Source organism: Tenebrio molitor, chromosome 5 (assembly GCF_963966145.1).
Source record: "Tenebrio molitor chromosome 5, icTenMoli1.1, whole genome shotgun sequence".
In the NCBI taxonomy this organism is placed as follows: Eukaryota; Metazoa; Arthropoda; class Insecta; order Coleoptera; family Tenebrionidae; genus Tenebrio; species Tenebrio molitor.
Window position 1 is genome coordinate 1,076,979 of NC_091050.1, and position 16,576 is coordinate 1,093,554.

At 36.4% G+C, this 16,576-nt stretch overlaps 1 protein-coding gene and 1 long non-coding RNA gene across 4 annotated transcripts; one reads left to right on the plus strand and one right to left on the minus strand.

Annotated features, from left to right (window-relative positions):
* Nucleotides 1–5,780: 5,780 nt before the first annotated feature.
* LOC138130355 (uncharacterized) lies at nucleotides 5,781–6,841 on the minus strand. The gene is made up of 2 exons (XR_011159578.1): nucleotides 6,204–6,841; nucleotides 5,781–6,151 (listed from the first exon to the last, which is right to left on the minus strand). It is a non-coding gene; the product is annotated as an uncharacterized lncRNA (long non-coding RNA).
* Nucleotides 6,842–9,018: 2,177 nt separating this feature from the next.
* On the plus strand, nucleotides 9,019–15,439 carry LOC138130334 (ankyrin-3). 3 transcript variants are annotated; one of them, XM_069046772.1, is made up of 10 exons: nucleotides 9,019–9,320; nucleotides 9,376–9,601; nucleotides 9,657–9,823; nucleotides 9,876–9,988; nucleotides 11,349–11,518; nucleotides 11,565–11,802; nucleotides 11,859–12,191; nucleotides 12,564–12,667; nucleotides 12,722–13,039; nucleotides 13,237–15,439. In XM_069046772.1, exons 2-10 carry the CDS (start codon nucleotides 9,425–9,427, stop codon nucleotides 13,678–13,680), a joined length of 2,064 nt encoding a protein of 687 aa, XP_068902873.1. In that variant the 5' UTR covers nucleotides 9,019–9,320; nucleotides 9,376–9,424; the 3' UTR covers nucleotides 13,681–15,439. The 3 variants fall into 3 exon arrangements, with proteins under 3 accessions (XP_068902873.1, XP_068902872.1, XP_068902874.1); XM_069046771.1 differs by having other exon boundaries at nucleotides 9,019–9,601; XM_069046773.1 differs by having other exon boundaries at nucleotides 9,020–9,601; nucleotides 11,370–11,518.
* Nucleotides 15,440–16,576: the final 1,137 nt, after the last annotated feature.

Below are 16,576 nucleotides of genomic sequence, written 5' to 3' on the forward strand. Positions count from 1 at the left end.
AATTGTCACTTTTTTCTCATTTTTTTGACACTTTGTTGACATGGGCATAATCAGACAGGGATTTTTTTTAATTTGTGACAATCTAACCAAATTTTGAAATGACATTGAGGACCAACATTTATTACTCGCGAATGTAATTCAGAATATGTAATAGTAATAGTACAAACTAAAAAATGAATAACTTTTAATCTTGATGTCATTACTGTCAACTGGCATCTTTAGCAATTGTCAAAGATGTAAATAACATGGAATTTAAATTTATTATTTGACACTTATAAAATTTGCCTTAGTTGACAATAATATAGTTGACAGTTAACACCAAAATAACAAATTATTTAAACGGTACTTGGATATTTAACGTTTTTTCCACTTGCTCTAAAAACAGTCAACATCAAGTGAAAATACAATCTCTTCATTTTCTAATTTGTACATCAGACAGCAACGTTTCTTTCTCTTGAAAAATCTTCGTTCTCTAAAATGTTTAGTTCATTTAAAATATGTATGTTAATAAAACGTACAATAAATTTATCTGTCACTCTGTGTTTGACAGTCTGAAATCGTCACCTTACTGTAACGAGTGTTCAAAAAATTGTGTGGTCAAGCAGGCTGCGATTTTCTTTCTCTTTTATAAGGTATGTTCTGTGAGATCATAATTTTAATGTAAATGAAATCAACTTATGGTTAAAACCATGGTAATAAGAAAACCAGAAAAATTCTCGTTGGTTGAAAACAACAGTTCAAAAGGAATCATTCACATCACTGCTTGCTCGCTGAATCTAATGAAGCTGCATGATGGAAATAAAAGCATCAGGCCACTTAACCACGAATTTTTTGGACACACGTTGTTTGACACTTTAGCACTAGAGACTAAATAAACAGGTACCAAAATTGTCACACAATACATTTTGGATTTTCAAATTTTACTGAAGCTTGACTGTTCTATATTTAAACTGAAAACGTGACAAAATAATTCTGTACACACAACCGCAATTGATTTTGACAGACTCGTACATTTTGACAGCATTAACGGATAAACTATCTTGTCAATTTAATCCTCACGAATCATATCGCGCGTTCAAATGAAATCCTGGGTTGGGAAGGCGTCGGAAACCGTCAATTGTTGTGCTTTATAAAGCGTAGATTAATTGGAGCATGTTGACAGCTAACCTAAAATTTCGAGCCAAAAACATCTTTCTTTTTTTTTCTTTCTTTGCAATGTTTTACATTAAGCAAATATCTAAGGACACCCTTTGCTGAAAACAAACATGTTCAATCATGTCCCGATTAAACATCAACAAATGTCATTCGTATCAAACGGCGGGAAATTCAAACTTTACACTGTTCTAAACGGTTTAATTTTTCCAATGCCTACTCGGCCCAGGATTTCATTTGAACGCGCGATATTTCCTCTAATTTTCCTCGATGAATATTCGGCATTAGTTAATAAATCTGAACTGTTAATCTATTCAAAACAGTTGTAATTATTTTGCGAATACATACATATGTATTTAAAAAATTCTAAAATTAATGGTAATAATAATACTTGACTAGGTTTCTTTTTCATTGTTACAATAATTATTAACAATAAAATTAATGAAACTTCTGTACTGGCCAATAAAAGCAAAAATTCCATTTTTAATGAAAAAAAATTCTCGATCAGATAAGACCGCCGTACACCGAGTTCATTAAGGCAAGCACCGCCGCGTCCGTTTTATTGTAATTTAATGACCACGATAAGCGCTTCTTTGTCAAGAGTCTTGCACAAGAAAATCGAAAAATGGTCGATCGACGAAAAAATAATTTGTTCCACCGAACCAACCTAGTAAAATTCCGAGCAATAATCGTTAAATCGTCGTCCATATATCACGCAACCTTGACACCTCACCAGACACCTGAAAACCTGAAACTGGGATTTTTCACACCAACAATCCGCAATTAAGATTCAATTACCGACTTGTAATTGCAGATCGAAGATTGACATCGCAAAAAAACATCGACAGGGGGACCATAAGGAACCGACATTGTTTATCGAGCAGTATGCAAATCAGCGACAAATTTTATTATCTTGGGTGTGTGCTTAAAAGGGGTAATAACAGTGCAATACCGCCAGAATAATCCGTAGGAAGCACGAACTTATTCAAATTTCCTTGACGAAATTTACATTCTATGCAAGGCCTCTGCGAAACTATCGGTGCTGGAAGAAACCGCTTCTAGGTTTTTTTCTTACGAGCGGTGCGCGAGAGCGAGGGAGAAAGACGAGTAAGGTGAACTAGATCAGAATGAAGACCGAAATGTCAACAGGAAAACTTGTCTAGACAATGAATCTGTTTTCGTGATAGTATACTATGACATTTATTTTCAATTCATCGCTAATTTTTTTCATGAATATTAAACAGACGCTCAGATTATAAATCGTGGCGGTGTTGAGGTAAACTCTGCCGCGATTTGGGCGGGAGCTATAATTAAAAACGATTCGGTTTGGACAAATACGTTTTAAATACCATTTTTAATTGAGTTAGACGACGGGAAAAATATCGGCGACACGTAATAATTATCGGCAGTGGCGGAGCTGCGATGGTGCAACGGTGTGCTGGCGCCGAGGTCGAAGGATTCTTCACAAGGATAAAAGAAAATCACTGCTTCGAATCACAACTCAAGAATTAAAAAGGACACGAATGATAAGATAAATGTGGAAATACGCGAAAGAAAAAGTAGAATATTTTGCGTAAAACTGGAAACCAAGTACAAAATGTTGGTATTGTGAAAGCTCTTTTCACTGTCAAAAATAATTTTTCTGAAAATAAAATAAGTTTATTATTAAAATGTTTACGAATGTTTGATACGGCAGTCTCCATTGTTTCGAAATGCAAACAGCTTTTCAAAATAACTTGTGTTCAAAAAAAAATGTATGGTCAGGTAGTCTGTTGTCTGCTTTTGTTTCTGTTGTACGTATAGTGTAGCTATTTCTTGCGAAGAAAGCAGTGTTTCTCAGTGACGTTATAGATCTGGAGGAAATGTCAAAGCATACTAACTAAAAAGTCGACCTGTCAGAGACAAAGAAAACTACGCCCAGCTTGACCACAGTTTTTTTTTGAACACTCGATAGATGCAAATTTCGAAAATGTGGTGACTGAACAGTTGAAGTCTTAATTGTACATTTTGCGCTTCAGAATTATCACTTGGAAATTTTTCTATTAAAAAAATATTCAAATGCAGCAGGAATTTAGTAAGGAAACGTTCACATATTTCTAAATGACGTCCTTATCGGTTAATTTCTCTTCAAGGAAGTTTGAATCACAAATTAAGAAAATTACAAACGATCTTGACTGCCCACTAATTATAAAATATTCAGAATTGTGGTCTCCATTTCCTCATATTTACACAGCTTAATAATTTAAAAAATCTCGAACCATCATCAATTCTGAGGTATCTAACCTACTCAATTTAACCAAAAATGATTTAAGTAGTAAATAGGTATTTACATTGCCCCAACAACAGTAGGTATTATAATTTACTGACAAATGAAAAAAATTCACTTCATTTTACAGTATGCAAAAAACATTATCCTTGAAACAAGGACCCATACATCTTTTTCTACGCCACTGATTACCATAATTGAATCAAGCTACTCGTTAGTTATTCAATGGATGAATTATTGCCATTATCGGATGTTGCCTTACAAAATTTCTCAAATACTCCGCCATGCCTGCAATTCCTGGAAACACCGATCAATTTTTCACTTTTTTATAACTCGCATCATGCCTAAAAATTCCTAAATTATTATGTAAAATAGTTTATTTTATTACCGAATAAATTAGAGTTTTTATCGATATCTTCTTCTCTATACCAGATCCGCCAAACTAGTCTTTTACATTTTTTGTCTAATATGGAAGAATTTGTATCGGGTTTCGGAATATACAAACTGCAGCCCGGTAAATCCCACACTAGTGTTGATGGCCGCCATAAATTTGTTTTATTCTCTTTTGAAAAATTGAACCCGGTGAACCTGACTGTGATTTATGATGGCTTTGTTCAACAATACTCGATGATATTTAGACCCACTCATTCACCACCAAAACGACAGGATTTGGATAATATTGAAACGAACGAGGACTAGTCGACGTAATTTATTCAAATGAAAAATATTTCATTTTCGTTTGACTTTTATGAATTGAAAATTTGTCACACCGCCTTGTCTACGCAAGTTGACGAAATTTACCGTTCTTTGAAGACTAGTACAATATATTCACCATGTCTAAAATTAAATCTCAATTTGAAAAACTATTTCTGAAACAGAGCAAATTTTACAGTTTCGCTGTTATGGTTCTGCATAAGACAAAAATGTACATTTACAAACAAAATAATTAAAACATTTTTATTTCAAGGAAAGCAGTTGCTCGTTGGGGAAAAATTAAGTTTCCTCAATTAATCTATTGTTTTGCAATAAATTATTCTACTTAATTTTTAAGTGCTCGGACTGGTAACCTTTAAAGTGACAATGTCCTAATCGATCGATCATTATAGTTATGGAAAATATTTAGCAACCGATCTTAAAGTGCTTCCTGGACGGCTCCACATATCTGGTTCTCTAGGTCTTCCAGACTGTTGGATTTGTCTCGAAAAACTACTTGTTTCAAAATGTCTCATAAAATAATCAAGCAGATTGAAATCTGGTAAACACTATGTCAGATCCACTAAATACATTTTCTTATGTGCTGTGAAGAAAGTAAGTGACACAAACCACTTGTTGTACTTTGGTTAGGAAGACAAAAACCGGTCTGCGGTTGTTTAGTAATCAGTTTATTTATTTTCTATTTTTGCTTTGATTTACGAGATAATAACCGGAAATTTATAGCTGCAGTTCCCTAAATTATAATTTCAAAATCATGCAAATTTTTGAATATTTGTTGTTGCGTAAATCAAAAAAATGTGGCGGTTCAATAAACTGAAAAATTGCGAGATTCGAGATTTTGGAAAAATGTGAACACATTGATCGGTTTTGGGACGCATCTGGGGGTACCTTCAATGCTCGAGGCACGGGAGTTTATTGTCCTTCGAGACTAGTCGGAAGGTGTTAAGTAATAAATATTAAAACATACGTAAACAGATTAGGTTTAAGGTATTCAAAGATCTCTTGTGTTTTGTTCGCACATCCGGAGAACTTCGTCCTTCAGTCGTGAATTTCTAATTATGGGAACCGAATTTGTTGCACCTGTACAGGGTGTGGTAGCGTCAATGCTATTCCCGTTCCGACGTAATTGCATGACGGAGCGCAATGCGCTTTTTTTAATCGTCACATGATTAAAATTTCTAAGTTTGATCGATAAACCATCACAATCAACAATATTAAAAAAAGTTAAAGTCTTTTTGTTGCAAGTCCCTGAGTGCTACCAGCTGCTTTAGGACCAAAATTCACGCGCAAAACAACATTTTTGTTTTGGTTCAGGAAAATGAACATTCTCTTTAAAATATAAATCACCCTGTATATAACAAATTCTTATGGCTCGAATCGACAATAAAGAAACATTGTTATACTGTTGGATTACGAAATATCTACTTAAAAATAAATTAATAATTGATGGTAAAATTATAAACGTTTAACATGTTGCTTTTTTGGACACTGTGTATATAAATTATAAGATGTGTAGTTATAGGACCCTGTAGGTTCCTACTCTACCCTTAAATGATGGAGTAATTACAAAAGAAATAATTTCCATAAAAACGTATTTTGCTGCAGTGCAGGCAACCAACACTACAACAGTAATCGAAATAACTAAGCGTTGAACCTTGAACAAATTGCAGTTTTATTAATGTACTTAACGATTTTTCAAGAAGAAACAAATTTACTTAAACACTAACCACAAATTTTTGTGACGCAAGAACAGAACATCGAATTGTAGAGAACACGAGAAAACACAAAATAATTCAGAATAAACCTTAAATTTGTCAATTATTACCACCTTATCTTATCTTTGCTTCTACTTCTTGTCCCGCATGTTAAAAATCTGGCTCAAATTGACGAGCCGTTCTTGAGGCACTTCTTCCTCATTAGGCGCATGCCATATGAAGTTAAAAAGATCCTTGGCAGCTTGAGGATTGTGAACCGATTTTGCAAACATTTCATCAATCTTCGTTTGCGCCGGAGCGAACACTGCAACAATAAAACGCCGTATTATTTAAATTCGCCACCACCTGAACAGTACTCTTGACGAGGTTTTGTCGATGTTGGTACGGTACTTTCATCAGGCAAAAGAAATGCGACCACTGCATGCAATGTTGGGCCAACGAAGCCAGTCCAGAGTCGAGCGAGAAGTCTTCGTTGCAGCATCTGCATCTTCCGAACTCCCGGCCTTTGGGACTCCTCGCCAGCCACTTGCCCACTTCTGGTATTTTCTCCCAGGATTTTTCGTACCCGGCAGCAATTCGGCATCTCTTTATCGGAGGGACACCACTGTCTGAGTCACTCATCTTGACTTCTTGACGATAAAAGAGAAAATCGGAATGGAATGGAGGACGCTCCAACTCCAACAACCGACGCTTCTCTAAGAAATTGGATTGGACTCGTCCAGATCACGTGATCCAAGATCCAATGGTTTCCATAAGTTAGTAGAAAAGGTTAGATCAATTTGACAGTTAAAAATTTTCCTCAAGAAAGAGACAGTTTGAGATTATTTCAGCGTAAGAAAGATGGTCGAAGAATTATTTCTAGGTGAAGTAAAATCCAAGTGTCACTGTAGATTGTTCGTGTGCGCATCGCGGGCCATATTCAAAAAATGACGTCACAAGGCAAATTTTAAGCGCGAAATTCAAATCAAATATTTTTAAAAATGGGTAATTCGGAGTTGTAATTAGTTATATTATATCTGCTTCTGACAAGTAGATAAGCATCAGATGAAAATGCAAAGTGACATAAGCGACGTTTAATTTAATTACATACATTTTCGATAAGGACTATTTGGAATTACAAATGAAAGATAATTTGTTGGAAAAAAGGACAAGAAAGATTATTAAGAGTTAAAAGCGTCTGTTTTCTTTTTTAATTGAACATTATTACTTATTGTAGATTATAAGCGGTGTAGTTATAAAAAACTTTAACATGGAAACTAGTTATTAAGTTCCACGTTCTGTGTGCACCAGAATCCCACATTCACTTAACAATTAGGCGAAATTAATGACGGTAGATTACATCTTGATGTCTTTAAGAGTAACTACAACGTCCATTAACATCACATAACGACCTTGGCTCTGGAAATGACTCTTTTATGTTTCAAAGTCAAAAATGAAAAAAACCGGCAATAAACACTTTGTATTAATTTACCGGCTACGCTGAAAGATTGGTACTTTAAATCGCAAAATGATAGATGTAAATTATAAACAAATGATTAAAGAAGGAATTTATGGCGAAAATATGTTAATGGGACGGTCGATGGTTGCTTGAACAGCATGTACACTGGACGGGACAAATTAATTTTAGATTGAGGATTTCTTTGATGCAAATAATTTTCACCTGAGGCATTTTTATTTATTTCTTGTGCACTCGTTCTACAACAATTTATTTGGTGTCAGGTGGTTTTTTCATTTGGGCGGCGAAATTCCTATTAAATCAAGTGTCTCGTCTTCGTCCCTGGCGCGTGATAAATATGATAAAGAAAATTCTCTTCTTTGTCTTCAGCAGCAGTACGAAGATTGCGAGGGTTCTGAAGTTTTAGGTTTCTTCAACTCTAATAAAATTTGTCTTTTAACTTTATCTAACTTTCGCTTGGCTTTAGTTTAGTTGGGAGGCTCAGATGAGTTTGTTGCTTGTTTAAACACTCCCTGCAGAAGGTTATTCTTGGCTTGTTTCAGTAGCTGAGACGATGTCACAAGACTCATCAATGGAGATAAATAAAAATTGCAAATATTCGGCGTACAAATATTTATTTTCCTAGAGCTTGACCACCATTTATACAGTAGATATACCTAGGTATATCAAAGCATAACAGTTTCTAATTGTACATTTACAGAAATGTTGCGTAACTACTGGATTAAAATTACAATAGCGACAAAATGATTAAACATTTGCATAGGAATGAAATAAGTGATACCTACGCCATCGATACTAAAATAATTGAGGGAAAATAACTTCTACGAAAAGTTTGCGTTGTAGGTTGTAGGTAAGTACTTGTATGGACAAATAACACAAGAATTAGGACTAACATAAATAAATAAACCAATATCAATATAAATAGAGAAGAAAAGAGTTTTGTATTTAAAAGATAACAACACATTATCTGCTCCAAGAATGCTATCACTTTAAAAAAAGCTTATGCGATGTTAAACTAAAAAATATTCAGTTCCATCGTCAGGGCCGGTGTCGATTTGTGGACCGATGTCTCTTCCACGTCTGAGTGACTTTGGAAATAGCCGGTTGGGTTCCACCTTTTGATACACGTTGTCTCGAAGAAGAACATCGTCTTTTTGTCCAGCTCGCTTTTAAGGAGGCGCAGTCTTTTTTGTAGAGGGTCAGGGGAGGAGTGAACGAAAGTGAATGAATTTCGGCCGTCGTCATTTATTTATCGGAAAGTTGGGAGGACCAAACGAACGGAGCCCGTTCATTGGCCGGCCAATGAGACAAGAACGCAACGGCGCTCAGGTGTCATCAGGTAAAGAAGTGTTTTATAGATAGGCAACCAACATTACACCTAAAGTGAAAGTGTATTGCTTCATGACAATACATTGTATTAATTGTGGTTAGGTAATGTTACCACTGAAAAAAATTAGCAAACGGATATTTTTTGGTACAGTTTTATTGTAATCTTTAGTCATTCATTAGTGTGAAAGAAAAACATTTTTGAGAATTTTTTGTCCTCCAAGAAATGTGCGGTTTTTTTTTGTCGCTCTATATTATTGATGCACTTGTTATTAAAAATTATGATATCTAAATTGTTCTTAATTGGAGATTGTTGCCTATAAAATGGTATTTTGCAGAAAACTGGCAAGCCCACAATGGAGAGATGAGAGATTGTCCTATTTGCCGAAAGACGGCGGTCGTGCGATTATTGATTCAGATTAATGTAGTCGGTATTGTGCGCATTATAAAAATTCTTTAAAATTGTTTTCACTTAATGTGCTCCCAAATAACATAAATTAATAATGTAAATAATGACAACGTCATTGAAAGACGACACTCGCATTAAACGTGTCGTCGGAAAAGCTCCCCATTTCCGTCAAGCCGTAGCTGTCAATTTAATCTAACCTAAAATGACTCCAAATTGACAGATTTTACTCAAATCGAGTCGAAAATGGATTTAACGTAGTGTTCACCCCGACCCGTTTCGATCGTGAGTGTGTTTCACTCTTCGCAGACATCGCACACTTCCAAACGGTCGCTTTCAGGTACAAATCAGTCATGTCGAGTACCCGTCAGTAGACCGTACCTGCAAGAATGGGGGGCTCAGTGAGTCAAGTGTTCCAGTCGGGGAGTGCTCTGCTGTCGAACGGCCACGGACACAAAGTCTCCGATTCGACGAGACAAAAGGTACAAACGATTTTCGACGCTCTCAGAGCCAACCCAAAGATTGGAGTACAAAGATTAGAGGGACTACTGCAACAAATACCAAAAGTAAGTTGCGCCCGCGTGTCGCGACAGTTCTCCTGAAATTCGATTTTACAAACAGAATGAAAATATTTTGGTGATACACGATGAGGCAGGGTACAACCTGCTGCAAAAGTGTGTAGGAGCCAACAATGTGGAGCTAGTGAGGTGGCTCCTAGCGCGCCACACTGCTGCTGATGTCAATAGATTTCCTTGTAGTCTTCCCCTTCATATAGCCTGCTTAAAAGGGTATGTCTTCGCATGTGTCGACTGCTAAAAGTGAAATAATCATTTGCTTCAGACATGATGATTGTGTAGAGTTGTTGCTGAAACATGGAGCCAAGGTGGACGTTGAGGCGAGGATGTGCTGGCCAGGGGCGCACAGCAGCAACTGTGAGGAAAGGGGGAAGTACTGTGAGTTTTTTTTTTTTTACAAACTACTATAGCGTGATTTTTAATTATGAAAGAGAAGATAACAGTTGCGCTTTCAGTTGTACGTCATTTGATTTAATCAGTGGTGTTTTTAGCAGGATCAAATAGCGCGGCAAGTGTCATTGCACTATAAATAGAAAAACGATATGTTTTATCAAAAAATAATAAACAACAAACACCAAATTCAATTTCACTAAAAAAAAAATCACAAAAAATGCCAGGCTTAATTTCAGTTATGGTGTATTAATGATTCAGTGTTTATTACTGGCGTTGTTTTTTCAAAGAATTTTTTAAAAATATGCAAACACCGTCAGCGGCGAAGAATGTTGTTGTGAATAGTATTTAGTGCATTTTTATGATTTTTCGGTTGAATGTTTCAGGGTAGTAAACGAAAATTATCGTGAAATATGAAAAAAAAAATAAGCACTACAGAACTTGGAAGAATTTGTATGTGAGTTAGCAAATCAGAGCTTTGCTATTTATTAATCAGCATAAAATGTAAATGCATAAAGCGTACATCGTTTGAAACCAGTCAGTGGTATTTGGTATTTTGCACCAGTTTAAATAATTCACGGTTTTTCACTGTCTCGGGAGATTTTTAGTTCTTGGAATTTACATAATAAAACATTTTTTTACATTCAAATATTTTTCAAAGTCGATGGAATTTTTTATAGTTTTACATAATCGTTCAATACACCAAGTTTTGTTTGAAAACATTTTTTCTTCATTATATGAAGCGATAAAAAGTTATTACACAAGATTTTATTTTAAACGTGTAATAACACTTTTGACAAAGCAGGATATGTATTGTTTTATAAAATCTAGTTTTTGAGCAACTAGCGTTATATTGTCAGCATTTTATGTCAGCAAATAAAGCTGAAGTAACGAAATGACTCCAGAGGTTGCAAAAATGTTGGAAATAACTACTCACGTGACGTACTACAATAAGCACGCTTTTAACGTAGTATTCATTTCCTGTGCGGGTTAGTCTTGAAAAGGAGTCTCTTACCTTCGCTAATTCAGAACACGGTAAATTATTACACTTTGAAAAATGGTAAACAATGACAGCTGTAGGTATGTCAAATGTCAAATTTACTTTCTAGCGGCAAAAACTGAGAGGCGGCAAATTGTGTGCATTCGTATCGTGCGTTCATTTAAATTTATCCTTAAAGTTGGCGTTGAAGAGTCGATTGTGAACGCACCACTCATGTAAAAACGTAAAATATAAATCACAGCCGTGTACCGCGAGGTGATCAAGAAGGACTGTTTGAGTTGGTAATACTGATCAGTTCTCCGGTATGGCCATAGTAATTCACTTTAACCAGATACTGCCCGCTTTTAGCGTTGAACGTGGTTGTTCCAGCGTCGGCCATCCAGCAGGAGGAGAACTGCATCGAGCGCGAGAGCCGCGACCGTCCTTCCAGCAAACTCCAGTCGGCAATCTACTACGCCCTTGACGGCGACCAAGTGACCATCCTGACGATGTTGGCGCAACGCAGCGAGGATCCATGGGTAAGTCGATCGACACGACCGAATCGTCGACTAAACCTTTACCTAGAACGGCATTTTCCGGGCGAGGAAGCCTCTCTTGCACGCGGCGTGCGAACGCGGAGCCTGGCGCTGCACCCAATTCTTAGTTACCGAAAGGACTGACGAAATCCATATTCTAAAGGATGAATATTATCCAGTACACTACGCCGTACTGCACGACAGCAAGTTTCTAGAACTTTTAATCAACGCCGGTGCCGACACCACAGTCAGGACTTGTACACAACAGATGACGCTGTTGCACGCCGGTGAGTACTTTTCCCCCACCCTCTCTCTCTCAATTAATTGTTCTCCCTCCGACCAGTCCTTCTTGTCGCGCATAAGTCAGCGGAAGACACCGTTTCCACGATCAGACTCCTGTTGGATCACGGATGTAAAGAGTTGATCAACACGCCCGACAGTTTGGGGAACACGCCGTTGCACGCGCTCATTGTCAGATACGCCCTAGAGGAAGCTCAGTATGGGTACGACAAGTGGAACAAGTGGGACGTCTTGCATCTGGTTAGGTATCTAATACAGTCCGGAGCTCGACAGTCCATCAATCATGCGGGAAATTCGGCTGTTGCCTGTGTGCTAAGGCATGTGCGAGATTGGGACGTCTGCTACGAATTACTCAATATGTTGCTGCACGAAGGAGGTGAGATTGATGATGTAATGTTTTGGAATTGTTTTTTGCAAAAAATACCGAACAAAAAATCATATTGATCCCATATTGTGTCATGTTATTTATTTTTATTTAATTAAGGGCCAGTTTACAGAAGCGAAATTAAGTTAATCGTAATCAAATGCGAGATTAAGTGAACACGTGATCAGATTGAACCAATCGAAGTTTTGGATTTGTGGGTTAATCGCGCATTAAAATTTAATTCGAATTAAATATTTAATTCTCTTTCTATAAACTGGCCCTAAGAGTTTTTAAATGAAACGATTGAACGCACATCACGAAAGTTTTATTTCGCAAGTAATCGTATTTCGGTGGTGTTTTGTCCCAATCTTATGCTGTTTCCAGGCGACCCTAATATGGTGGGCAGGGACGGTTCAGTGCCTTTAATGGTCTGTTTAGTTCCCTTAATTAACAAAGACCCGCTTCACCATTTCACCCACAGCATGAAGGTAACCACTCTTTGTCCAGGTAACACCGTGTCCCAACCCACCTAAATGTTCCAGGTCTGTTACTTAAATTGCATAAGGATCCTGCTGAAGGAGGGCGCCAACCCGAACTGCAGCTACAGAGCCAATCTGACACCCCTCCACGTGTTGGTCTTCACCGTTTCTGAAAACATCACGCTCAACTGCGACGTTCAGAAGGAGCTCAACTTCGAGTTCATCAAGAACTTGTTGATCCTGTTGTTAATCCACGGTCTGGACCCGAACGTGAGGATCAGCAATCGAACCCAGCACATACTGCAGTCGTGCATGGACATGATACAGAATGTGCGCGACTGCAAGGACATCCACTACGTCTACGATCTTACGCTTACTCTGGTAAGTTATTTTTGACAACTCGCAACAAAGGAAATGCCGACCGCGCCCCCTACAGTCTCTATCGAGAACTGCGAAGTGTCAATTTTAATCTTCACAAAGTGGGGTTCTTTTTTCTTATTTGCGTGATTCGTGTAAAAGGTGTTTGATGTTTTTAAGCAGTGTGCGGTGTTGCCGTGTCACGTGATTCGTTTTTCCAGGTACAATACGGGGCGAATCCCGACCTAAGCTTGAACATGACGGAAGCAATAAAAAACCATCCTTTGCACCTGCAGCCGATCTGGAAGACGAAGAACTACATCCTCTACTATTACATAATGCTGATATCGCGAAAAGAGAATCTCATCATGGACCCGAACATGAGCTTTTCGAAGATCATAATGTTGTTCTACTTGATAATGCAACACAAGCCGTTGTTCGAGTGTTTGAAAATCTTGCACACTCAACAGCTGAGTTTGGTGCCGGGTAAAATGACTGAACCGTTGACCTGTATTATTAGAGATTTATACAAAAGACCCAGAAGTCTGAAACAGATCTGCCGCGTTAAAATACACAACTGTCTCGGTCGTCGACCGGGCGTCCACATTAACAAACTGAGTCTGCCCAATCAGCTTAAAGATTATTTGTTGAATTTTGAACCGTAGATCGAGGCGCGTTGAAGGCGTTCAGGATTTCTTCCGGTGTCTGTAAGTTCAGCTTTATCATCGTTTGACGTCGAATTTTATTTAGTGGATAAATCTGAATGTAAAAAAATATTCGTAAATATGTAAATATTATGGCTAAACCAATGAATTCATAGTTTTGAGGTTAAGGAATTGACGTAAGAGGTTTTTTATTGGACAGTTAGCCAGCCGTTTGACGTGCGACAGTGGCGGCGGAAAATATCTTAATGAAAATAGACAAACCTAAAAAGTGAATCTTAAAAACCCAAAATCATGTTTTATTTAATGTTTAGTTGTAAGGCGAAAATTAAATGGAAATACCAAGTTTTAAAATGGCAGTGTTGGCAGAGCCAGCTGCGATAAAATTAAATAAACGTAAGACAAGCCAGCAGTTCGACTAGTTCGTCGTTTTCCCGTTGGCGCTGTCAAGACGACACCACCTGTCAAAATATAATTTAACTGACTTTTAAATTGTGACGGTAGTGTATATTCACACCGTTGCTCCACAAGCGTTTGAACAACGAACACGTCGAATTACTTCCTTTTTCAGCTTATCTGCTGTGCTTAGTTGTTGCCAACACCTTACACTTTTTTCTTAAGAAATATCTGTAGGGTTGAGCACCTTACGAACCTTTCTAGTCTCATATTTTAAGCTTTAAAATATTATAAAATAAAATATATAAATATATGTGTGTATATTAAACGGGGTCTGTCATGTGACACAATCTTTTTTATCAGATCGTTAAAAATGATTTTTTTTTGTTGTTTCTATTAGTAGCGGTAGTTTCATTTTGAAGTACAAAAATCTGGTCGCTTTTTAAACCAATCGTGTTATTTGCCCTCAGTGAAAGTCGCAAAATAAAAAACTTTAGTAAATCTTATTCCCAGTTTTTTCCAGTGATGTACAACTCACTCATAATTGTCCAGTGTAAGTAAAAACACTATTTGTATTGATGTTAGTAATCCAGTTTTTATTTTTGAAACGTCCATGACACAAACAATTAAAAATTCGTCTTTTATTCTTTGCCTCACGTAGTGAATACTCACGTTAAGTCAATTACCGCATTTTGTTCTTAACAGTGTACCTAATGTAGCTGTGATGTGGCAAAAAATCCTGAACGTTCTTCAATTGTTGATACTTTTTAAAGAAGATAATATACTTGTGATTTCTTGTTAAAATTTCTAAATTTTAGTAATTGTAAGTGTCGGAATTCAGTTGATAAGTACAACTTTGGAGCGATTAAAGCAAGGATGTTGTAGAACTACGACTTATGATATCTTAATACGCTTTTGAGCTGTGTTCGTGTTGAACAGGGTTTTGTGCAGATTATACAGTTTATCGAATAAAAACAAAACTAGATTACTCATTGTTATTTGTGTGCCTCTTGAGTTTAATACAGATGATAAATAGCGTGAAGCACGCACCGCTATACAATATCATCCGAGCGTGCTCTCACAAATCGGTTGATAATGAACTGTTTTCTGTTCGTCCGTCGTTTCTTTCTTTGACAATAACACTGAGCTCGGTTTGTCACAGAAATCTGGCAAAGTCCTATGCTATACAAAATATCAGCTCTGTAAATAATATATATGCCAAATATTATTAAGTAAGAGCTAAGTATAATATATAAATTGTATAGTATATTTTATGTTAAGATTTAAGATTATGTGATTTTATTGTTGAGGCATATTGGTATCATATTTGGATAAAAAGTATTTAATAAAAAAATGTCTATATTGAGTAATCGTTTCACTTTCGTCTCCCTTTTTTGGATGATGGTAATGCAGAAAGAAAATAATAACCACTAGATGTGAAGTGAGCGAGTAAACAACGTTATTTACTTTACAAGGCACAAAATATTATAAATAAACAAAATAACAAGGCTTAGTTAACGTTTCCAAAAAAAAATCTGACCACACTGTTTGAAAAAATCCACTATCTATTGTAAAAATGCTGCTTCGTGTCCTCGCTGCAGCGATAATATTTGAACCTTAAACATTATGGCAACAGGAAAATGTTGCAAGGTTTTTGTTCATCTGATTTTTACGTTAAAAGAGAAATTTAAAGGCGTGATTGTACTCCGATTTTTGTGATTTCTATGCTTTTTTTTAGTTTGGCGACGTTTTTTGCGTTTTGCGAACATTGTTAGTTAGATGAAGTCTGCGAATTTTGATTTTGAAATTTAGGAACATTTGTTTAAATTTGGATTCACTGTTCTTATGTTGGTCTGTCCTGTAGAGACAGCACTTGGGATACCAATTCTGCAGAATCTTGATTTAGGGGAAAATGAAAAGTTGCGTTAAAAATTTGCGGGCAATAGTGTGAAGTGCCAGATGCTTGTAAAATGAAAAGAAATAAGGTTATACGCATGTTTATTATTTAATTTCAGTAATCAACAGGTGGTACGTAATTTGATATTTCAAGACAATAATACACTGAACATGCTTTACCTTTGTTTCAACCCACATTTTTTTCTTTTTAGATATAACCCCGAAACAAAAAATCATCAGAAAAATGACCTAAAACGCTATTTTCTTTTATTTTACAAAGTTGCCATTTTTGAAAACACCGTAACAGTAGACACGAGCAATTTCTTACGTCATAGAATTAATAGAAAGAATCTATATTAGTATACATAACAAAATTAAGATAAAATGAAATAGGTACAAACTGTTGGGTGGTTTTATCAATTTAGTGAAAAATGTCACTTCTAAAGTGGTCCTAACCCAACTTTTGTCATTGATCTTCTAAGACATAGTTTACAATGTTGTGAAAAATTCAAAGGCTACTCGATAAACTTTTCAATTGAACACTCCATATTCCAAACACGGCTACGCCACTGACTAGTGATTAAGGTTTCTCAAATTTTTGAGAAGT